This window comes from Oncorhynchus mykiss, chromosome 2 (assembly GCF_057628025.1).
Source record: "Oncorhynchus mykiss isolate SJ-2025 chromosome 2, ASM5762802v1, whole genome shotgun sequence".
Classification (NCBI taxonomy): domain Eukaryota; kingdom Metazoa; phylum Chordata; class Actinopteri; order Salmoniformes; family Salmonidae; genus Oncorhynchus; species Oncorhynchus mykiss.
Genome location: NC_143023.1, coordinates 23,720,553 through 23,744,543, shown reverse-complemented (window position 1 = coordinate 23,744,543; position 23,991 = coordinate 23,720,553). Strand labels below are relative to the sequence as shown.

Below are 23,991 nucleotides of genomic sequence, written 5' to 3'. Positions count from 1 at the left end.
AAAATAGATGGCCTCATGAGAAAGGAACATTATGTGGATATATTGAAGCAACATCTCAAGACATCAGTCAGGAAGTTAAAGCTTGGTCGCAAATGGGTCTTCCAAATGGACAATGACCCCAAGCATACTTCCAAAGTTGTGGCAAAATGGCTTAAGGACAACAAAGTCAAGGTATTGGAGTGGCCATCATAAAGCCCTGATCTCAATCATATAGAAAATTTGTGGGCAGAACTGAAGAAGCGTGTGTGAGCAAGGAGGCCTACAAACCTGACTCAATTACACCAGCTCTGTCAGGAGGAATGGGCCAAAATTCACCCAACTTATTGTGGGAAGCTTGTGGAAGGCTACATGAAACGTTTGACCCAAGTTAAACAATTTAAAGGCAATGCTACCAAATACTCATTGAGTGTATGTAAACTTCTGATCCACTGGGAATGTGATGAAAGAAATAAAAAGCTGAAATAAATCACTCTCTACTGTTATTCTGACATTTCACATTCTTAAAATAAAGTGGTGATCCTAACTGACCTAAGACATAGAATTTTTACTAGTATTAAATGTCAGGAATTGTGAAAAACTGAGTTAAATGTATTTGGCTAAGGTGTATGTAAACTTCCGACTTCAACTGTATCATCGTACCTACAAATGGTAAACTTAACTGTAACACTCTAGCCACTATGACTAAGGCTTACACACACAGAGTTCTAAAAAAAAATACAACAAGGTTTAAACTCTATATAACAATACATAATGACATTTCAGAAGACAAGGGTTAACGTTAAGAGGTGGTGGTCAATAGACGACTGAAGTCAGGGTTGGAGATCTGAGAAGGGCTTGTACCAAATCAAGATGTCCAGTGTATTATTTCATTCACTAGACAGGTACATTAGCTGGTGAGCCAGGCACCAAATTTCAACTGATTTACATGCAGTCAGTTGACAGTAAAACAACATTTCATTTATCCACAGTTCATTACAGATTAATTGTTCTAATCACAGTGCTTTTCAGATTGAGCCTCCTTAATGGGAACTGACTAATGTACAAGTGAAACATAATCAAAACAAAAGATCAGAGGATTATACGATCACTGCAGTCTCCAACCCTGCTCATCCTCTGTGTATGTGTGTCTCTCTGCATGTGTGTTTGTGTGTCTCTGCATGTGTGTGTGCCCCTGCATGTGCGTGCGTGTGTTTGAGTGTGGAGCTTAATACATAGCACTCAAAGGAAGGCTGGGGTGTCACTGTCATGTCCTGAATTAATAGGAACCTCATCATTCTCCATCTCTCTGAAGCTGAGGGATGAGTTTCCTCATGCCTATTCTTATCATCTGAATGAGACAGGCTGCATAGAGACCATCAGAGGACTGACAGGGATAGGAGTGTGCTACTGAAGTTTGGGACATAACTCTGGACAGCTGTCTGGCTGTGATCACTGTTCTTTGGTCTCTTCATATTCCATCCCCCAGCTTCCTCCTCTTCCAATACCTCCTCCTCCCATTAATAGCCTTGTACAATGCTGTGAAATATATGTTTACAGCCACACTGAATCAAAACAACACCTTTGCATTTCAATTGACAAACCAATGTGTTACAAAGAATAGTTCATACTCCATCTACAATTCTAAGTGGACAATAGGAAGAAGGATGAGAGGAAGTATTGCATCAGCATTCCTGTACTTGTGTACGTAGTGACCTGCAGGCGAAGTAGAGGGGTGTGGCCCCAGAGCAGTTTGGTCTGGTGATGTCCGCTCCACTGTCCAGCAGGCACTGCACCGTCTGATGATGTCATCGACCACACACATGCAAATGAGGAAGAGGGAGAGTGAGAAGAGAAACAAACCCATCATCAACACTACTGTCTGGTATTCATCATGTTATTCACCATGGAACTTATCATGAAGTTATGATTAATAAACTTTGAAACTTGATTATATAATAACACTGGCAAAGGTTCCAAATTAACACAATCCTTTTACGACTTCTGAGATATCAAAAGTGACACCTGTTCTGTACACTCACAGCCTTGTGTCTCTGATGAACACTGAACATTTTATGGAAATGTTGGTACTTCCATACAGGTCTTGGTTGATATATGCGTGTTATCTACTCACAGTCTTGTGTCCATTCTGGCAGGCTACATGAAGGGTGGTCTGTCCCATGGCATTCTCTACATCCACGTTAGTCACATGCTGCACCAGGTCATGAAGCAGCTCAGTCCGCCCGTTCAGTCAACCAGTGGATCTAGAGGAGGAGAAGGAGGGGAGGAAGAGGATGAGGAAGAGGGATGTAGTAAAGCATAAACATAAGTAAACTGTATACACACCTTTTTATTGCGTTAATGGCATTTACTGTACGCAGTCTTGACCTGCGTTCACCATTTTTAATAGAACTACATCCCTGAGATATGACAGAATTTAACAGCAGTACTGGTCTGTCTATACACATGACTTCACAGTGATACTCACAGCTGTCAGTCCCTCATTGTTGCAAATGTTCACGTCTGCATTGTATTCTAGTAGTCTTCCCATACACTTTTTCTGTCTATAGGGAGGAAAGATGAGGAGGGGGATTCATTAAGTATCAGATATAATACGGTAAACATTATCACTGTCATCAACATCACTAAACCATGTTCACTGGGCTGGCAGGGATCTGTGATTGCAATGTAAAGGTGTATTCTGCCTCCCTACCAAAGGGGCAGCAGAGTACTATAGTGAACATGCAGTAATGTCTATGTCCAGTATCCTACCGGTTTCTGGCAGACAGGTGCAGATGTCCTGGTAGTTAGGGTTCGCTCCTCTCTTTAGCAGTAGGACCAGGCACTCCACTGATCCACAGCTACAACACAATAACCAACAAGTTCACAAGAACTGCAATACACAAATAGATGTAGCGTACACACAGACACAGAAAGACACACAACCACACAGAAAGACACACACCCACAGAGACCCACCAAGACACACAGAGACCCATCACACCAGATACCGAGTTTCATCAGAGACACCACTGTGATAAAAATATATGCTGGAGAGATTATGCTGTCTGGTTGGTTTCTAACAAAACCATGGAACAATTAGAACAATCAGTGATAAAAAATTAAACATTCCTTACTTGGTAGCAATGTGAAGTAGACTTCTCTTGACTCGTCCAAAAGTGTAGTTCACATCAAACTTGGAGTTGAGGAGTAATTCAGAAACCGACCTTCAAGTACAAGACAGACATGTCAGATAATTATCTACAGGGAACCAATGTCGACAACTTCCTCACCCACACACACACACACACACACGCTGGTCAGCCATAACCATTGGCATTAGTGTGTAGACTGCGGTTTCATTGTCTGTGAGGGGAGCAACAGGGAGAGGGTGTGTCATTGATAATTGTGGAATTAAAGAACAAAGATCTTCCTCTGCTAAAATCAGTACTCTTAGAGCGCTCTATGTAGAAGCTACTGACTCATACTTAGGGCCATCATAACTACTGATGTACAACCACTATCAGTGACAAAGTATGTATCAGTTGGTCTCACTAGATTCATATCATATTATTACTATTACATGGTTAGCATAATACCCTATCCAGCATACAGCCTGTAGACAGGGAAATGTCTAGTGCCCTCAAGGGTTGCTGGCTTCCGCCTTGTTGACAAACTGTAAAATGATACTGTAATTCCAACATTTAATGACTATATGTATTAGCATTAATATACAGTGTGCTATAGATATAGCTAACGCCTCCTATTATGCTCTGTCGATTATTTGCGTCCTTTGGTCGATAGGCTATACCTTCCGGGAGATCGACGGTCCTGGCGCGACGCAGAAAGCGGGTCAGCCTGTTCAGCTGTACGTTTAGTTGCTCCATCACCCGTTCCATCATAGGTGTACCAACAACCGGGAACAAAACCGAGGGTACAAAGCCTCGAGCAAGATTATTTTGCCGCTAAAATGGTGCTTCTGGCTTCGATGTAATCCATCGAGCCGCCGAGAAACGTACATTAGGCTGCCCCTTTTTCTATCGCTACCCTCTTCATTCGTGAACATTGCATGTGTCAAGTCTCATTCTTCCTGTTTTCATTACGTCCGATGGCAATGCGGTCTGGGTACTGTAGTTTTCGGTGTTCAATATGTGTAGTTCATAGTATTGTATGACGGTTCATTGATTGATTCATCGTCAAATGTGTATATCTCTTTATTGTTTAGTGACCTATGCTGTTAAAATGTTTTTTTTTGTCAGAATGTGTATTGTGTTTCAGAAAAAGAGAACTGACTAATGTGTAAAAAATCTAATTTGACAAAAAAGGCAAATAATTCATGTGTATAAGATATTATTCTTGTAATGTTTTTAATTGTTCATTTTTTTCATTTCATTAATTGGTATTGAATGGATGCAATGACACCTCTGCGTCACGCTACTTATGGTCATGTTCTCTTAAATTGTTTTGACTTGGATAAAACTTTCAGGTTTGATATGTCTTCAGAAAAAACATACGTTTCAAACGACCAACATGTAGTCAACCTCTCTAGCCTTCACACCTTTCTACCCCATATGATTCTGGTGACTTTTAATGTGTCTTTTTGCATTAAAAAAATATTTTTAGACTAGAATTGAAAACTTGAAGACATGAATAATGTGTGTGTCACGGGAGGTTGGTGGCACCTTAATTGGGGAGGACGGGCTCGTGGTAATGGCTGGAGTGGTTGAGTGGAATGGTATCAAATACGTCAAACACATGGTTTCCATGTGTTAGATGCCATTCCATTAGCTCAGTTCCAGACATTATTATGAGCCGTCTTCCCCTCAGCAGCCTTCACTGTGTGGGGAGCTAGAAACAGAACCTAAAGTTGAGGCATGCCTGAACAAAATGGCGACCATGCTTCAGCCTCCAGTGACTCTTAATAAAGGGCTTCCAAGCTATGGTGCCAGTCATGTGTAGCCCAACCACCTCATCAGCGAAAACACAAAGAATATCATGCATTTCATACCACCACACTTTGTTTGCATTGGAAATTCTGATTTGCATGCTTTTTCAATGTGTAAGCATAAGGACTGAGGCCAGAAATGTCTCAATGTAAATTATATGACAAGTGAAGTGTGGGAAACTTGAGAAAAAAAACATTGATTAATTGAAATATTTATTCATCATCATTACATTTTATATTTACCTTTGTGAGTTTTAAAAAAATGCACCAAGAGAAAGACATTATGAGTAGTATAATAAATCCAAAGATTAACCAAGTAGATTATACTAAAAGTTACAATAAATTATGAAAATCAACATTTGGATTGGACATAAAATTGACTCTGTTACTATTAATTTTAATTAGAGTAATACATTTTGAGCTAAAATGTCAGATATTATCAATTAGCAATAGTCAGCCATTAATTCATTTGTGTATTGATAACAACCTGTTGTTCAATTCCCATCACTGGAAATATTTTATTATAAAATAAAACAATAACAAAATCCTAAAAATTATAGGACCAAGTAAACAATTAAGGAATTAATTAATACAGGAAAGGATAGAAATTGTACATTTATTTCAGGCTGATCAAAATGAGCCCTGTATCTGAAAGAGAGAACATGTGTTGTATTTAGAAAGGCCTACATGTCCATTTTATGTCCAGGAGTTGAATTAAATTCCTTCTAGAAATTCTGAAATATTAATATTTTGTTAATATAATTGTTGACAACCAAAAAGGCACCAGAACTTGTTCTTGTTCTTTCTCTCTTTTACACCTTTGGCACTTACAACATCTTCACATGGAAATGTACCTTTTTTTCATGCAGAATTTCATGAATTTAGTCTTCAAGAAATATTTGCAGTTAATTTGTGCATTTACTTTTTTTTTTTTTTACATTTGTTTTATAAAAAGGGCTGTTCAAACGTGTAACATTCTTAGATGCTCTACATCATATTAGGCAAACATTTGAATACATTGTTGTCGTTTTTTATTGTCCGATTTTGTGATTCAGATGAATGAAATTAAGTTTTGTATGCTTTAAATTGAGATGTGAAGCTTCTGTATGAACAATATATCTGTGAGGAGGATCAAAAAGGTCCGTTCCAATCGAAATACTTAGACTTTGTCCTAAAACTCTTAGTCTTGTAGGCTATCACTAATTGGGAATTTAAGTTTCATAAAAATAACGTGCGTGTTTAATTATTTTTTTAAATCTACTTTTAGATTCTTCTTCATCGATGCACGTTGCTTGATAGCTACCCAAACACTATAGGATAATCAAACAACTTTGATCTTAATCGAATCTCTTCTACAACAGGACTATCTATTTTAAAACATGTAGACTGTTCGATTGTGAATTGTATTGTAGTTATTGTATGGTTTACTATTCACATGATATATTTCACTACATTTATTACGGCTGCATCCTAGAGAGCCAATCCCCAGCAACCACCAGATGACACAAGAGAGCAAAACCTTTCATGTAAATTCCACATTCGGAAATTAAATAGATACCCAGGCCTAACTATTGCTGTGAAGGTCTAAAATAGAAACTACACATCGAAAGAAACAATTACAGTCAACACACAGTTGAACAATATTGAAGTATCTAATTATGACAAAGGCTTTTTGGGGGGGAGAAAATAATATAAAATATATTGCTGCCTATTTCCAATAGGCTACACACTACACTACTGTACTAGGCTTTCTTTCAAAGTAATTAAATTAACACTAGATGGTGCTACGCTGTTACCTATATCAACATAATTGAACTGAGTTCCTAGGGGCAACACTCACTGTTCCAATTTGGCGCTATTTGTACAGGCATCCAATCAGCCACGAAAGTAGCAGAACGTGAGGCTGCGCAGAGGCGCTTTGGCTGGACAGCGCAGCTGGTAGCTGCAAACAGTTTACCAATATCGATACAAACTACCCTCTCCATCTTTCCTCAGGAAGTATAGCCTATCCATCAGTTGCTATATTCTCGGCAATGGTGAACAATCGGTAAGCTAAATTGTTGCATATGTGTTCCCCACTTCTTCCTATAGCCTAATGTTCTGCAATTAATTAACCATAAACGTTAGGCAAGTATGCTTTGATTTTGGACCAGGCAACGCAGAGACTGGAGAGGGGGGGTCAAATGAGCCAAAGCCGAGATTATGTTACTATAATTAAAAATATTAGATTTGTTTCAAATTCTTCCGGGTTCTTATAGGCTTTTTAAAAAATGCCATTGGTTAGCACCAAACAGTTTGTTACCATGTGGACATTCTTGCCTAAATTCTATTGACATTCATTAGGCTATACTTTCTAAAAGGCTATATTCCGAAAATGGAGCTGGAGAGGCAATTGGAAAAACAGCTGCGAAACCAAAATTAGGCTATACTTTCTAAAAGGCTATATTCTGAAGATGGAGAGGCAATAGGAAAAACAGCTGCGAAACCAAAGGCAGCACAGTATGAAGATAGGCTAAAATTGCTTCTCCATTATGGGGCGGCAGCGTAGCCTAGTGGTTAGAGCGTTGGACTAGTAACCGGAAGGTTGCGAGTTCAAACCCCCGAGCTGACAAGGTACAAATCTGTCGTTCTGCCCCTGAACAGGCAGTTAACCCACTGTTCCCAGGCCGTCATTGAAAATAAGAATTTGTTCTTAACTGACTTGCCTGGTTAAATAAAGGTAAAATAAAAAAAAAAAAAAAAAATAGAAATCCCCGATCACACTTGTAGGCGATGTCATGGCGACGTCTGCTTGCTAAGCGCATGCGTAGAAAGACGTCTAACGTTCGTCTCGCGCCAAACTGCGCATGTGCAAGTGCTACGGCACTTTTTCGATATAGGTTGTTTTTTATGAAAAACCTGTCAGTTTCACGAGGTTGGAGTAATAACATATTCGTTTACTTAAAAACGTTGGCTCGAATCTAGGTTGTATCTTTAGATTTCAGGAAAATGAACAACTAAGGAATAATTTTTTACTTCGTTCATTGACTCATTGGCCTGGTCTGTTTGATCTGTTTCGCAAGCGCTCCCGGTAGTCTCGCGATGTTGCACCTCTGGGTTTAGAAACTCTGTGGCGAAACTCTTCAGTCTCCAGTCGCTACGCTGAGATGTTAACCTTTGCCAGACCGCTACCTCCATAGCTTGATTGAGGGTTTCAGACTCCGGGGACGAGATGGCGTCCATCCCTATTGAATTGTACAATATATATTTTTAAATAATGCATGGTTAATTTCCAAAGTTTACCCTTGGTGGAGTAATTTATTATATGCTATAGTTGATATGAATGGGAAACGGTGGAATCTGTATATTTACACATTTCATACATTTACTTTCAATTATCTTGGGCATTCAACAACTGGTTATGAAAATACACCCTCTTCAATGATGTCAATGCATGTGTAGTCTAGACGCAAGACATTCGATGCATTCTGGGCCTATTTAATAAACATCCCTGCTCTTCTTCACAGATATCCAGGGGTATGACCTCGCAGGGGACAACCTCAAGTAAGTGCATCATGGTCACCATGCCTCAGATTATTCTGAAATAGGAAACTGTTAAAATCATTATGCATGCGATACATTTTTATATGGGGAGTGTAACTCAATCCAGTCCAATAAAAGCTGCTTTGTGTGAGTGTGTTTGAGAGTAGTGTGTGTGTGTGTGTGTGTGTGTGTGTGTGTGTGTGTGTACGTGGGGACATTTTGTTGGTCCCCACAAGGTCAAATGCTATTTCTAGGGGGTTTAGGGTTAAGGTTAGAGTTAGTGTTAGGGTTATAATTAGGGTTAGGAGCTAGGGTTAGTTTTAGGGTTAGGAGCTAGGGTTAAGGTTAGGTTTTTGGGTTAGGGTTAAGGTTAGGGTTAGGGGTTAGAGAAAATAGGATTTTGAATGGGTCTGAATTGTATGTCCCCACAAGGTTAGCTGTGCAATAATATTTGTGTGTGTGTGTGTGCGACACATCTTTTGTAGAGTTGATCAGGCTGTTGATTGTGGCCTGTTGAATGTTGTCCCACTCCTCTTCAATGACAGTACGAAGTTGATGGATTTTAGTGGGAGCTGGAACACACTGTCGTACATGTCGATCCAGAGCATTCCAAACATGCTCAATGGCTAACATGTCTGGTGAGTATGCAGGCCTTGGAAGAACTGGAGATTTTCAGCTTCCAGGAATTGTGTACATATCCTTGTGACATGGGGCCATGCAATATCATACTGAAACATGAGGTAATGGCGGCGGATTAATGGCACGTCAATGGGCCTCAGGATCTCGTCCCGCTATTTCTGTGCATTCAAATTGCCGTCGATAAAATGCAATAGTGTTTATTGTCCGCAGCTTGCCCATACCATAACCCCATCGCTCTGTTCACAACGCTGATATCAGCAAACCGCTCGCCCACACAGCGCCATACACTGTCTGCCATCTCCCCGGTACATTTGAAACTGGGATTCATCTGTGAAGAGCACACTTGTCCAGTGTGCTCAGTGAGCTTCCCTGAGGTTTCTGACAGTTTGTGCAGAAATGATTTGGTTGTGCAAACCCACATTTTCATCAGCTGTCCAGGTGGCTGGTCTCATACTATCCCGCTGGTGAAGAAGCCGGATGTGGAGGTCCTGGGCTGGGGTGGTTAGACGTGGTCTGCGGTTGTGAGGCCAGTTGGATGTACTGCCTAATTCTCGAAAACGACATTAAATTCTATAGAAACAGCTCTGGTGGACATTCAACATTCCAATTGCACACTCACTCAAAGCTTGAGATAGAGGCATTGTGTTGTGTGAAAAAACTGCTCATTTTAGAGTGGCCTTTTATTGGCCTCAGTACAAGGTGCATCTATGTAATGACCATGCTGTTTAATCAGCTTCTTGATATGCAACACCTGTCAGGTGGATTAATTGTCTTTATTTTTATTAGAGAAATGCTCACTAACAGGGCAGTAAACAAATTTGTGCCAAGAAATGGAGATAAATAAGCTGTTTGTGCCTATGGAACATTTCTGTGATATTTTATTTTAGCTCATAAAACATGGGACCAACATTTCACATGTTGGGTTTATATTTTTGTTCAGTATGTTTGAGACTTAGTTATTCAACCGTATGGCTTAAATAGATTCATTGTCCAATATTTAATTTCCCTTTAATGTGTTTCAACATAACGTTTTAAACTCCATAATCTGATATATTGGGCACAATTGTGTATATAAAAATGTGATGGACTAAGATATAACCTCATTGAGCTCAACAGTTTAGCAAAGCGGTAGCCTCAGAACGAACAATAGTTTACACATGCACCTAAATAAAAGTTCCACAATCTTAATTTGATTCCAATTGCGCATTTCTTGCGTTTATTTTAAATCGAATCGTTCATTCCCCAGTTTCACTATCTCGATCTGCTAAGGCATTGGAAGAGAACAACCCCTTAACGTCACCCTTGCCTCCCTTCCATCAATGCCCGGGCCCCTCCCAGCCACTTACTTTGCATGGGGAAAAAAATCCTGATTATCACCAAACATCATAAGTACCCCAATATCACTCCGAAAGGATCTCAGATTCTCGAAAGGGGTTGCAAGATTAGGTAATACAATCGACATTTGCGCAAAGACTATATGGATGTAGAGCCCATTTTACGAATGGTTTTTCCACAAAACTGTTCAAAAAAGAGACATTCGATCTAAATATATTGTGTACAATCCGATTCTGATATATTTACACTTTACATTGTAGTTTAAACAGTTCAATTGTAGTTTTCTACATGTCTTAGAGTTGTTAATATTAGTAGCAGCCTAATGATTTTTTGAACAATATGAACCTTGTTGGCACTCAAACGCTAGACTGCAAAAAAGTGCTCAATGGTAGAAAATGGAATGAAACCCAATGAACTCGATAAAATGAGAGAACGAGAGAGAGAGGGGGAGGCTCTCCGGTGACCTCGGCATTTCTGGTTGAAAATAACTGATAAGTACCAATCACATTACCAATTATGCATGGATACTTTCACCTCATAACTGTGACTATACATGGTCTGATGATGTTTTACTCTCTGTCCTCACCTTTTATATCATACACACAACACATAACTCTGTTTCCAAATCCTCCCCAATCTTCCAAATAGGCGCTGATTCAGTTTGACGCATTTGTCCCCTCATTTATAATACCTGGGGAAATGCCTGCTTCGGTAACATCTGATACGGGTGTTGCCTGGTCATTCTGGCCCAATGTTCCACGCTGCGTTTGTGCTGAGCTCCAATTTCTCTCGTATTATGCATCTTCACAAACACAGTTTGAAGGCGGATTGAAGTGTGAGGTGGGGTCCATCAGAGGATTCCTGCAGTAGTGTGGGCGTGTTTACAATGTATTGGGAGTATTTCTCCCCCAATCCCCTTCATAAAGAATTCCCCTAACATTCGCCCTAGTCAATCTCTGTGTCTTGAACCCTCTGTCATGTTATTTATCCCATAGTCTAATTATCTATCGGGGAATCGTTTTTATTTCGGCAATTCGATGATAGTATTGACGAAAACCAGGTGTTAATACGCACGAATAGCCTTTATGTGGCCTGTTAAATGTGTACCATGCAAGGAACACAAACGCCTATCTGTGAGATATTTCTGCTAACCTGATCTTGATTGGTTTTGCTAAAATGATAACCTACGGTCGAGAACAGCACAGGAATGTCAGGTCATGCCTGTAAGATCTATGCGTTCATGTTTTGTTCTTAGTTTATTTTTACGCGGTAGATATATATTTAGGCATATCTGTTGTTGCCTCATACATGTCAACACAGATTAGCTTTTAAGTATTACGAATTTCCATATTTTGTGATAAATAGCCTAAACTCACTTTACCTGGTGAATTTCAAGTTTCAAAGTTTATTCGCCACGCGCACAGGATACAACAGGTGTAAAACAGTAGAGTGGTATTCTTACCTTGAGAACTCTTTCCCAACAACGCAGTGATAATAATAATAATAATAATAATAATAATATAGATAATAATACAAATTAAAAGTCAGTTGAGGGTAATTTTGGCTTGTCTTTGTGAGACAACTGTGATACCTGTGAAAATAGGTTTATTTTAATGCCCCAAGCATTGTGGCTGTGATGCTCGTAGATATATATTTTAGGAGTCTGACAAAGTAGTTAGGCTAATGACTTGTCCATCTCCGGAAAGACTGGACCCACCAGATTGATTAATGTCAGCCACCATGTTTCAAACCTAGATACAGAAACCCTATCTTAACTAGTTATTATTCTATCACATAAATCAACCCTGTGACTAGTCTACTCCCATAAACATATATGTGTGATATATCACAGTTGCAGAGACATTAATTTTGAGCCGATAATAAGAAGAAGCCTAATTCGGTGCAATAGTTACCTTGGAGTTAAATGTGATCACAGTTTTTATTGATAAATACAGTACCAGTCAAAAGTTTGGACACACCTAATCATTCAAGGGTTTTTCTTTATTTCTACTATTTTCTACATTTTAGAATAATAATGAAGACATCAAAATTATGAAATAACACATATGGACTCATGTAAACCCAAAAAGTGTTAAACAAATCAAAACATATTTTATATTTGACCATCACACCTCCTCCTCCATGCTTCATGGCGGGAACCACAAATGCAGAGATCATCTGTTCATTTACTCTGCGTCTCACAAAGACACAGCGGTTGGAACCAAAAATCTCAAATTTGGACTCATCAGACCAAAGGACAGATTTACACCCATCTAATTATTTGATTTATTTTTTCACCTTTATTTAACCATGTAGGCCAGTTGAGAACAAGTTCTCATTCACAACTGTGACCTAGCCAAGATAAAGCAAAGCAGTGCGATAAAAACAACAACTCAGAGTTACACATAAACAAACGTACAGTCAATAACACAATAGAAAAATCTATGTACAGTATGTGCAAATGTGTTTCTTGGCCCAAGCAAGTCTCTTATTGTTATTGGTGTCCTTTAGTAGTGGTTTCTTTGCAGCAATTCGACCACGAAGGCCTGATTCACACAGTCTCCTCTGAACAGTTGATGTTGTGATGTGTCTGTTTCTTGAACTCTGTGAAGCATTTATTTGGCCTGCAATTTCTGAGACTGGTACCTCTAATGAACGCATCCTCTGCAGCAGAGGTAACTCTGGGTCTTCCTTTCCTATGGCGGTACTCATGAGAGACAGTTTCATCATAGCACTTGATGGTTTTTGTGACTGCACTTGATTGACTGACCTTCATATCTTATAGTAATGATGGACTGTCGTTTCTCTTAGCTCATTTGAGCTGTTCTTGCCATAATATGGACTTGGTATTTTACCAAATAGGGTGATCTTCTGTATTCCACCCTTACCATGTCACAACACAACTTATTGGCTCAAATGCATTAAGAAGGAAAGAAATTCCACAAATTAATCAATTAGTTAATTGGAATGCATTCCAGGTGACTACCTCATGAAGCTGGTTGAGAGAATGCCATGACTGTGCAAAGCTGTCATCAAGGCAAAGGGTGGCTGCTTTGAAGAATATAAAATATTTTTTATTTGTCTAACACTTTTTGGGTTACTACATAATTCCATGTGTGTTATTTCATAGTTTTTATGTTTTCACTGTTATTCTACAAAGTAGAAAATAGTAAAAAAAAAATTAAGAAAAACCCTTGAATGAGTAGGTGTGTCCAAACTTTTGACTGGTACTGTATATATCATGACTTGAGGATATGCCTATCTATGTATGTAACATAACCACGTTTACACACATACATGAGGGTAATCATTCAGTTTATTCTTGGCATGAAATGACAACTCAAGCATTTGCGTGCCAAATACTTATGTTTTGAAACTTCTAATGAATAAATAAACGTGGAATAGGCCTACACAAATATGTTGATGTTCGGTTTGTGGAACGACGATTGGTTATCTCTGTGCTCCGAATGAACTCTTTTGCCTGGATTCGAGGAAAAAAATGGCACTGCTATCTGGTATCCTTGGGACGTCCATACTCTAAACCCTACCCTAATCTTAACATCTACCTTTACTTTAACCCTAATCTTAACCATAACCCATACTAAACCCTATCCTTAACCACTACCGTAACCATTTTACATTTCAACTTCAAATGGTTAGGAACATCCTAAGGATCCCTGATTGCACGGACCGAACAAAATAGTCGCTAGAAAGCATGTAAATTGACAGAGTCACGTGAACAGAGCAAGAGAAATCCATAGAAGAATATGCTGAAAATCTATGGGGGAACGCACGTTGGATCATGCACGCAAAAGTATGGTCGCTCGAATCAGAATATTCGACTGACGCAGAGGAATAAACAATATCAAGACCAGCAGGGCTTATATCACCGAAGTTTGGAGCGGAAACTTGGCAGGGAAACATGGCCGAAGGTTATTCTATATTCTATGTATCTCTGCTTAGATTGTCTCTCTGGCGTCCCTCTTTCCTGGGAAAGGAGAGGGGACTGACTGTAGCCTCCGAGATGTTGTTGGGTATCTATTTCCAAGATGTTGTGTTATGTAGCCTACCGCCCACAGCGTTTGCTATATACTTTTTTGTGCGCTTTTTGCTGAGGTTTATGGGTGAGGTTTACACCTGTCCTTTGCTTCAAATACAAAGTTATTTCACATTTGTTGTTAGAAAATTACAAGTGATGCAAGTGCAGATGAAAGTTCATAGTTGATATTTAAACACTTCAATATCCAAGTTGGAATAGCCTATGATGGCTATTTATCAGATAGCCAGCAAAGCAAATTCCATCTGTTGGCAAATCATGTAAATAAAGTTTTTTTAATGTTCTTTATGAGTTGGTTACCTGCTCTGGAAAATAAGTACTTTGCATATGAATTGTGTACAAGACAGAATACATTTTTAGAATTTGAATAATTTGCCCAAATAAGGTTTACTGAAACGAATGGGAAGTGATTTCATTGATGTTTTAACATTGTATTCTCAACTTGCTTTCAGGAGGGGTGGGCAAAGGTGGTGATAGAGGAGAGGAGCCAGGATCCTTGCAGGGTGGGCAGCAACAGTCCATGCACGGCGCAGGCCACTGCAAGTGGTTCAATGTGCGGATGGGCTTCGGATTTATATCCATGACTAGTCGTGGGGGAACTCCCGTAGATCCTCCTATGGATGTATTTGTTCACCAAGTAAGTTAAGTTGAACCATCTATGGATACAAATAATCAGCTGAGAGTCAAGCTGAACCCTCATGTCTACACGAGTTGGATACAAGTTCTCCCACTCCTATACGAGGTGAACACACAGTGCAGGCTATTGGATAGTTTGTATCTCGACCACATATCTCTGAGACACATGCACATTGTTGAGGGGCAGTGGTAACATTGTAACATCTAAGTTGTAGCATCCTCATGAATGAGCTTCTGTGTAGGATGTCTGTAGGACTACAGGAAATAATTAACATTCTGAAAATTATTGTTATAGTGAAATAGTTTTGCAATGCAAAAACGTGTGATTGATAGATGTTACTTGTCATGTTTTATAGACCCAGAAGACGGGGAAGGGCCTCTGTATAAGTGGGGGTTTTCTGAAGCCAAAGAAAAGACAGGGGGTGCATGGTAGTGGTCAGGTTAAACATGTGCTTAGAGGCCAACCTCAACCAGGTTTAGATGTTGGACATTATTTCACTCCTGTGTGGGCTTTGGCCTGTGTATGTTATAGCACTGCTTTCCTTCACCATCTCGTGCCATGTTGTTAGATTCTATTGACACTTTGCAGCCCAATTAGAGACAGAATTCCATCAAATCCACCCCAAAATTGCCACATTTTAGGTGTGCTCGATTTAGCTTGCCAAGTCCCCATCCTGTGTGGCTCAGTTGGTAGAGAATTTCACTTGCAATGCCAGAGTTGTGGGTTAGAGTCCCACAGGGGACAAGTGCGAAAACATATGTAAGTTGCTCAGGATAAGAGCATGTGCTAAATGACTCAAATGTAAATGTGGTAGGATTTTCTTGGGCAGCATAGGTTTGGGGAGTGGTATGGTGGAAGATATAGTGTATGATGCGATGGGAGACCGGCTGGAGTGGATCCTTGATTATGACTGCCCATCAGTCCATCTCATCTCACTGTGTGTTTGGCAGGCTCCTCCTTCCTTCCAGGGCTAGGCTAATACCAGTCTTTGTTTGTTCCTCTTCCTGGTGTTTTTTTCCCCTCAAAGGGGAGAAAGAGAAAAAAAGCTACCTACCTACTTGTGTTCACGTGACTTCCTTCTTACAGTGAGTCATCTATTGATAGAGGGACTGATTGTAGAGAAGACTGGTTTCTATGGCCAGCTGATGAAATGCCTATGACGACAGTGCAGCTAACTGCTAACCGACACTGTTGGAGCAATGCAGTTGCAGTATGTTATCTGTCTGTGCTTTTGACCACTGCTTCTGTTTGATGTTGAGTCACTGTCTCCACGGGCTTTTGAGACCACTGCAATGTATGATTTACTCACTCTTCAATTACAATTCAGATTCATTTTAACTGGGAAATATTTGGTGCATGAATCTGAGACTGATTTCTGGAAATGTTTTGCAAAGTTGCGTGGATTGATATACTGTTGGTTTCCTTGCATAGCTTGAATGTGACTAACAAATGACTAACAGGAGGCTTCTGTAGACAGGACTGTGGAGAGACCGCATATGGCTTTGTAGAATGACCTGAATAACTGCTTCAAGTGGGGGAACTTCTCTCTTTAAACTGGGAATTAGTTGTGATATGTTGACAATGAAACAGTTGAAGCTCAACAAACGCCTGTGGTATATTCAGGAGTTAAACTTGCTGAAGCCTGACCCAGCCTGAACTCTAGGGCTTTGTCATTTTTTTTCAACATGTATGTCCTCTCCAACCCTGTCATTCATATCACATTTCTCTCAATCAAGCCGTCCAGTGACAAAAGCTCCCTCCACTATTGGAAGAGCTAGTAAACAGACCATGTGCTGAAAAGAAAAGAAAAGCACTGTATATACCCGCACCCCTTCCTCTTTGTCATGTCCCTCCTTTCTCCTTGCTCACTTTTTCTGTCTTTCCCTTCTCTTCTATTCCCTTTTTCATTCCCACATCCCCCAACCGAAAACAGGCAAAATGGCTGCTGTGCTGGGTTGGTCTGTGGTAGCCCAGAGTTTAGGAGGCTCCAGCAGGGCTAACAGAGAGCTGGTCTGGGCTAACAGAGAGCTGGCCTGGGCTGAGGGCTGATGGCTCAAATATGTCGGGGGGGGGGGGGGACGAGGTGTCTGGATCAGAGAATCCTGAACCTATGCTTTGACTTCTGTTGAAACACAAATCAGTGACTTAGAGTGACTCGTAGAAATATGGGCTAGATTAGTTTTGTTGGCCTCTGTAAAGACGAACTAGGGTTAAGTTTAGTTGCATGTTGTTTCATTAGGATTCATGGGTTATTTAGTTTTTATTTTATTCGTTGCTAGATTGAGTTATTAATTTTTAGGGGAGGGGGGTTTGTCGCTGCAGTCGTTCAGACATGCAATAATTTACATTACTGTAAACAACTTTCACAGAAATCAAATCATTTGTTTTAATCAGTGGTATTCCTTTTGTGTATTAGAAAAAGTTATTATGTATTGTGAACTGGGGGTAAATTGGCTTAATTAATGCTGTTGTTGAGGTAATAGTTACTGTAAATGTATTAATTAATTTAGTAAACATTTATTTTGGACAAGATCCATGAAAATGTAATTAGATGTAAAAGTTCATAAGAAACGTTGTTTAAGAAAAGGAATAAAGCTCTAATTGAGAGATTATTAGGATATTCTTGATATTTTCAAAATCTAAATTATCTGTGTTTAATTTGATAAAATATGAATAGTATTACCATTTATATACTATATATGCCTATTATTTACATGTTTATAATAAAATAATTGTAAAATTGTATTTGGTAATTGTGTTTTTCTTTGGATTAAATGTATTTAAAGAACTCATGAACCTTAATCAAGTATTTATTATTATTTGATACATTAATAGATCATACATACAATTATATTTCTAACAAATATGGAAAGGGAAGCAACTGTTTTAAAGTTTCACAAACAGTAAGATATGATTTTTTTTAATACATATTTTAAATACTGTAAAAATATTTTTTTTGTATTTTATAATGGGACAATAGTGATGATAATAGCAGTAATTATAATAGATTTGTTATTACAAGATTATATACAACAAATGCATTTTTTTTACACCAAAATCATTTTTCACTTGCCATTAAATTGTTTTAGAAATATTTTGTGATCTATATTAGCAACTGAATTCCTAAGATTCCGATGATTGAGCTCATAGATCATCATGTAAGACTGAAACTGGACTTTTCTTACTAGCACTGGCTTTGCTGATAGCTGCTTTACTGAGGACAGTTTTACTCACTACGACTGTGACATGTGGTTGTCTCACCCAGCTATGTTAAGATGAATGCATTAAGTGTAAGTTGCTCTGGATAAGAGCGTGTGCTAAAATGTAAAGAATGTAAATGTTACACCAACCATACCTCGTTTTCTACTTGTTATTAACAATATCCTGCTCAAAGTACAGCTATTTGCTTTCCTGTGGCTCGGTGGGTCTGTGGCTCTGTGTAAAGATCTAAAATTCCCTCAAAGAAGTGGAGAGATTGTGTGTCTATTCTGAAAGTCTAGTGTTCTACTGTAGTGTGCTAAGGTCCATCTGAATCCTCTAGTATAGGAAGTGAACCAATGTGCTCAGTCCACAGCGACAGACCCAGGGAATGGCAGGGAGCAAGTGATTGTAGGGATCAGCCATTATGATGGAGTAGTCCTCAAGCACGTATTTGGATACTTAGTAGCAAATTATCAAATGTGATGTAGATAGATGAATTTGATTCATCCATCTGCTTGATTGAGACCTAGATGGAGAGGTGGGTTGATTTAGATTTACTGTGTGTGACTAGACCAGGAGATCCCTGTGTAACCTGTGTCTTCTTCTCCCTATCATGTCCTATCCTCCTCCTTCTGTCCCAGAGCAAGCTGCACATGGAGGGCTTTCGCAGCCTGCGGGAGGGAGAGCCACTAGAGTTTACTTTCCAGATGTCCCCCAGGGGCCTGGAGTCTGTACAAGTCACGGGCCTCGGGGGAGGCCCCTGCTTGGGCAGTGAGAGGAGACAGAAACCCAAGCCCCCAGCCCCGCAGCAGAGATGGAAGCCAAAAGGAGACCGGTGAGTGAACCATAGAAATAGAATTACTAGAACAGACTTTCCTTTCATGTTCTGTTATGAGTGAATATAGAGTGGGTAAGACTTGCTGCTGCAGGGAGGGAATTGAGACTAGCAACAGAACAGACAATGATGTTGGAAGGAACAGGGTAGTGCTGCGGTGATCATTAGTGGTGTGTGTGTTTGTATGTGCATACGTGTGTGTGCCTGTGTATGTGTGCATTGATGTAATCTATTTAGCAGTAGCTGCATATTCGTATTTACCTGTGTATGATTCAGAGGTTCTGTGTGGACTATACCTGCTGCATTATTTACATTATGTCATAGGTCCACATTTGTAGAGGTTCTGTTACATGGTGTTCCTTTAGAGGTCAAATGTACGATGAGTTTAGTATAAATAATGAATGTGATTGTGCTGTACCTTTTCCTGTGTGGTGCTGCATTTTCACCCAAACTGTTATTCTATAGGGCTCCAGTTGCCATGGTTTTACGGCAATATTGTATGACGGAGGTCTAGTCGGTCCAAGTGCTGCTATTTCCGTGATGGTTGGTTTTGAGGCTCTGCTGCTGGCTGCTATTTGCTTTGAATACAGATTTGTCCTTAACCCCACTGACATAGATTGGTGATAGGAACGGCTGTTTTAACAGCTGTTTCCCAACCAGATGCAATGTTGTAATGTAGAGCAAATATCACTTTAGACTGAAGAGGAATTGTCAGAAACAGGCTTTTTATTTTATACATACAGGATTGCCCTTTTATTCATCGTGTTAGGTGATGTTATATTGCATCATGTTGCGTTATGGTGGATACTAATTTTATGACCCGAGTTAGGCCTATGCTACATCAATGATCACATTTATTTAACAATATATACTTATTTTTTGTGTAGACATTTCATCCTAATTTCCCTCCCCAGTGTTATAATGTAAGAGGGATCTTTCTTCAAAGGCAGGAATAGAAATATGTTGAGGTCAGTGTGTTGACCAGAGCTGTAACAGAGCTGCTTGCTGGTTGGATCCAAATAGGCAGGTTAAAAACATTTGATAAACACTACATTCCCTTTAATAACATCCACCAGCTTTTATTTTTTATATTGGCTTATTACATTTTTCTATTTCATGGGTTGATGTATTACAGTGTTACACAGTTAAACTCTTGGCTCCCCGATCTTATAAACATTGACAATATTTGAACATTTTGGAATTTACAAATAAATTGTGCCAACACCTTTCTCTTCTCTTGAGTTATTGGTTTACTTGAAAGTCAAACCTCAGCTGATTTGTTGTTCTGTGCAAATATTAGAAATGATGCAAACATAAATGTTGTGGAAACTATGTAACCATGTGCCTATGTGGTTGATATGTTATAAAAACATTTACGACCAGCATGGCAGCTTGTCTTGTGAAAACTGGTTATTCACTCTTACCAGCTAGAATGGGAGTCTGTGGTGGGGGTTGGGGAGTGGAGGAGGGGGTATTGGTAGGTAACCTCCCAAGCAAGCGAACTAGCCTGGATGTAACCTAAATTCCAATGCCCTTCCCCCTCTCCTCTCCTTCCCTCTCCCCCCTTGCATGTTCTAATTGAAGATGCCACCGTGAGGGACCCCCTGCAAGCCTCCAGCTCAGTCATGCGAAACTTCCATCTGAAAGAGTTAAAGCTGCAATATGTAACTTTTTGGGTGACCGGCCTGAAATGTAGCCGTATAACATCTGACTGGGTGACCGGCCTGAAAGGTAGCCTTATAACATCTGACTGGGTGACCGGCCTGAAATGTAGCCTTATAACATCTGACTGAGTGACCGGCCTGAAATGTAGCCGTATAACATCTGACTGGGTGACCGGCCGGAAATGTAGCCTTATAACATCTGACTGGGTGACCGGCCTGAAATGTAGCCTTATAACATCTGACTGGGTGACCGGCCTGAAATGTAGCCGTATAACATCTGACTGGGTGACCGGCCTGAAATGTAGCCGTATAACATCTGACTGGGTGACCGGCCTGAAATGTAGCCTTATAACATCTGACTGGGTGACCGGCCTGAAATGTAGCCGTATAACATCTGACTGGGTGACCGGCCTGAAATGTAGCCGTATAACATCTGACTGGGTGACCGGCCTGAAATGTAGCCATATAACATCTGACTGGGTGACCGGCCTGAAATGTAGCCTTATAACATCTGACTGGGTGACCGGCCTGAAATGTAGCCTTATAACATCTGACTGCAAGTTAATAATGTCTATTGCAAAGTAATTGGTATGATTTCCTCTTATATTAACCAGTTAATTGAATAGCTTCCTATTTGATTCAGTAAAAGAGACCATGTGACAGGCTGGAGTGACACGACTTAGTTCCCTGTATGGAACCCTGCTTTGTTTCGCCTTGTCATCAATGTTTCGCCTTGTCATTGTTTCCGCCCGTGAGCAGCTTGGTTATTTATTGCAGGCCTTAGGCCTGTTGTTGACATACTGCATTTCTATAGACATTTGTCAGTAAGCTATAAATATCAGCAAGTGTGCAAATGTGTTATTAAAGCGCATTTTAGCAGGGAAAATAATAAGCTGTTTATCTATTTATTTGGTTTGTCATCTCTTGATGAGAACACATATGAGAAGTATTGTATTTGTATTGGTCACTTTAACTGTTTTCTCTTAAAGGTTCAGTATTGGTGTTATTCTATGGTGTATTCTATGGTGCGTTCTATAGTGTATTCTATGGTGTATTCTATACATATTCTATGGTGTATTCTATGGTGCATTCTATAGTGTATTCTATGGTGTATTCTATACATATTCTATGGTGTATTCTATGCATATTCTATGGTGTATTCTATACATATTCTATGGTGTATTCTATGCATATTCTATGGTGTATTCTATACATATTCTATGGTGTATTCTATGGTGTATTCTATACATATTCTATGGTGTATTCTATACATATTCTATGGTGTATTCTATGCATATTCTATGGTGTATTCTATACATATTCTATGGTGTATTCTATACATATTCTATGGTGTATTCTATGCACATTCTATGGTGTATTCTATGGTGTATTCTATACATATTCTATGGTGTATTCTATACATATTCTATGGTGTATTCTATGCACATTCTATGGTGTATTCTATACATATTCTATGGTGTATTCTATGCATATTCTATGGTGTATTCTATACATATTCTATGGTGTATTCTATGCACATTCTATGGTGTATTCTATACATATTCTATGGTGTATTCTATGCACATTCTATGGTGTATTCTATGCACATTCTATGGTGTATTCTATACATATTCTATGGTGTATTCTATGGTGTATTCTATACATATTCTATGGTGTATTCTATGCACATTCTATGGTGTATTCTATACATATTCTATGGTGTATTCTATGCACATTCTATGGTGTATTCTATACATATTCTATGGTGTATTCTATGCACATTCTATGGTGTATTCTATGCACATTCTATGGTGTATTCTATACATATTCTATGGTGTATTCTATGCACATTCTATGGTGTATTCTATACATATTCTATGGTGTATTCTATACATATTCTATGGTGTATTCTATGGTGTATTCTATGCACATTCTATGGTGTATTCTATGCATATTCTATGGTGTATTCTATGCATATTCTATGGTGTATTCTATACATATTCTATGGTGTATTCTATACATATTCTATGGTGTATTCTATGCATATTCTATGGTGTATTCTATACATATTCTATGGTGTATTCTATACATATTCTATGGTGTATTCTATGCACATTCTATGGTGTATTCTATACATATTCTATGGAGTATTCTATACATATTCTATGGTGTATTCTATACATATTCTATGGTGTATTCTATGCATATTCTATGGTGTATTCTATGCATATTCTATGGTGTATTCTATACATATTCTATGGTGTATTCTATACATATTCTATGGTGTATTCTATGCACATTCTATGGTGTATTCTATACATATTCTATGGTGTATTCTATGCATATTCTATGGTGTATTCTATGCATATTCTATGGTGTATTCTATACATATTCTATGGTGTATTCTATACATATTCTATGGTGTATTCTATGCACATTCTATGGTGTATTCTATGCACATTCTATGGTGTATTCTATGTGAAATGCTGCCATCTAAAGGATACATTTGGACCAACAGATTTTAGGTAAATATAATTAAACCAATCTAGTAAGCATGTTATAATTGTATTTGTACCATATTACATTCTAGAGAAAATGTAATGATATCCCATATAAGAAGTTCTAGGTTGTATTCTTTGAATACAGAATAAATACGCACTTTAAGCCCTGAAGTTGCTTGTTAAGCCCAAGAAATTGCTTGTTTGTGAATTGGAATGTGACAAGGATCTCATCTCTCTGTGTCTCAGATGCTATAACTGTGGAGGACTAGACCACCATGCCAAAGAGTGTAGCCTGCCGCCCCAGCCAAAGAAGTGCCACTACTGCCAGAGCGCGACGCACATGGTGGCCCACTGTCCTCACCGCCCCCCCGGCCCCTTGTCTCCCGGCCCTGCCACAGCCACTCAGGGAAGACGCACTACTGTGGACCAGTACCCCTCTACCTTCACCACCACCTCCTACAGCCCCAGTCCCAGGCAGGGAAACAGGCACTCCCAGCCCTCTCAGGACAGTTCCTCCCCCCTCAGCAAGTCTTCCAGCTCTCCGGAAGACCCGGCACAGATTCAGAGGAGATCTGGAGGACACCACAGGTTGAAACAATCCTGATCCACATCCACCTTGGACGGATGCCACCTGTTAGTATTACCTCTGGTCCAATAAAACCACCTTCCTTCAGTCTGA

At 39.4% G+C, this 23,991-nt stretch overlaps 1 protein-coding gene and 1 pseudogene across 8 annotated transcripts in view; one reads left to right on the top strand and one right to left on the bottom strand.

The window, feature by feature from the left end:
• The window catches only part of LOC110534541 (E3 ubiquitin-protein ligase HACE1-like), a 20,797-nt pseudogene extending 12,654 nt beyond the window's left edge, over nucleotides 1-8,143 (bottom strand). The window contains exons 1-7 of the transcript XR_016486849.1: nucleotides 7,937-8,143; nucleotides 3,788-3,930; nucleotides 3,114-3,203; nucleotides 2,749-2,837; nucleotides 2,465-2,540; nucleotides 2,111-2,240; nucleotides 1,693-1,775 (exon numbers count right to left, since the gene is read on the bottom strand). The product of XR_016486849.1 is annotated as an E3 ubiquitin-protein ligase HACE1-like (transcript). The remainder of the gene's footprint in view (nucleotides 1-1,692; nucleotides 1,776-2,110; nucleotides 2,241-2,464; nucleotides 2,541-2,748; nucleotides 2,838-3,113; nucleotides 3,204-3,787; nucleotides 3,931-7,936) is intronic.
• On the top strand, nucleotides 6,793-23,991 carry LOC110538978 (protein lin-28 homolog A-like). Of its 7 annotated transcripts, none has more exons than XM_090193659.1 (6): nucleotides 6,793-6,968; nucleotides 8,428-8,464; nucleotides 8,929-9,081; nucleotides 14,927-15,111; nucleotides 18,954-19,147; nucleotides 23,559-23,991. In XM_090193659.1, the coding sequence occupies exons 3-6, from the start codon at nucleotides 9,066-9,068 to the stop codon at nucleotides 23,914-23,916; spliced, it is 753 nt and encodes a 250-aa protein (XP_090049785.1). In that variant the 5' UTR covers nucleotides 6,793-6,968; nucleotides 8,428-8,464; nucleotides 8,929-9,065; the 3' UTR covers nucleotides 23,917-23,991. The 7 variants fall into 7 exon arrangements, with proteins under 7 accessions (XP_090049785.1, XP_090049779.1, XP_090049790.1 ...); XM_090193664.1 differs by having other exon boundaries at nucleotides 6,876-6,968; nucleotides 8,989-9,081; XM_090193663.1 differs by lacking the exon at nucleotides 6,793-6,968 and adding an exon at nucleotides 7,669-8,155.

Bases quoted from the DNA above. Each gene is read 5' to 3' on its own strand.
- LOC110538978 (XM_090193653.1), top strand. From the start codon at position 8,440: ATGACCTCGCAGGGGACAACCTCAA. The intron at 8,465-14,926 runs GTAAGTGCATCA...ACTTGCTTTCAG, and splicing joins CTCGCAGGGGACAACCTCAA to GAGGGGTGGGCAAAGGTGGT. The intron at 15,112-18,953 runs GTAAGTTAAGTT...CTTCTGTCCCAG, and splicing joins TGGATGTATTTGTTCACCAA to AGCAAGCTGCACATGGAGGG.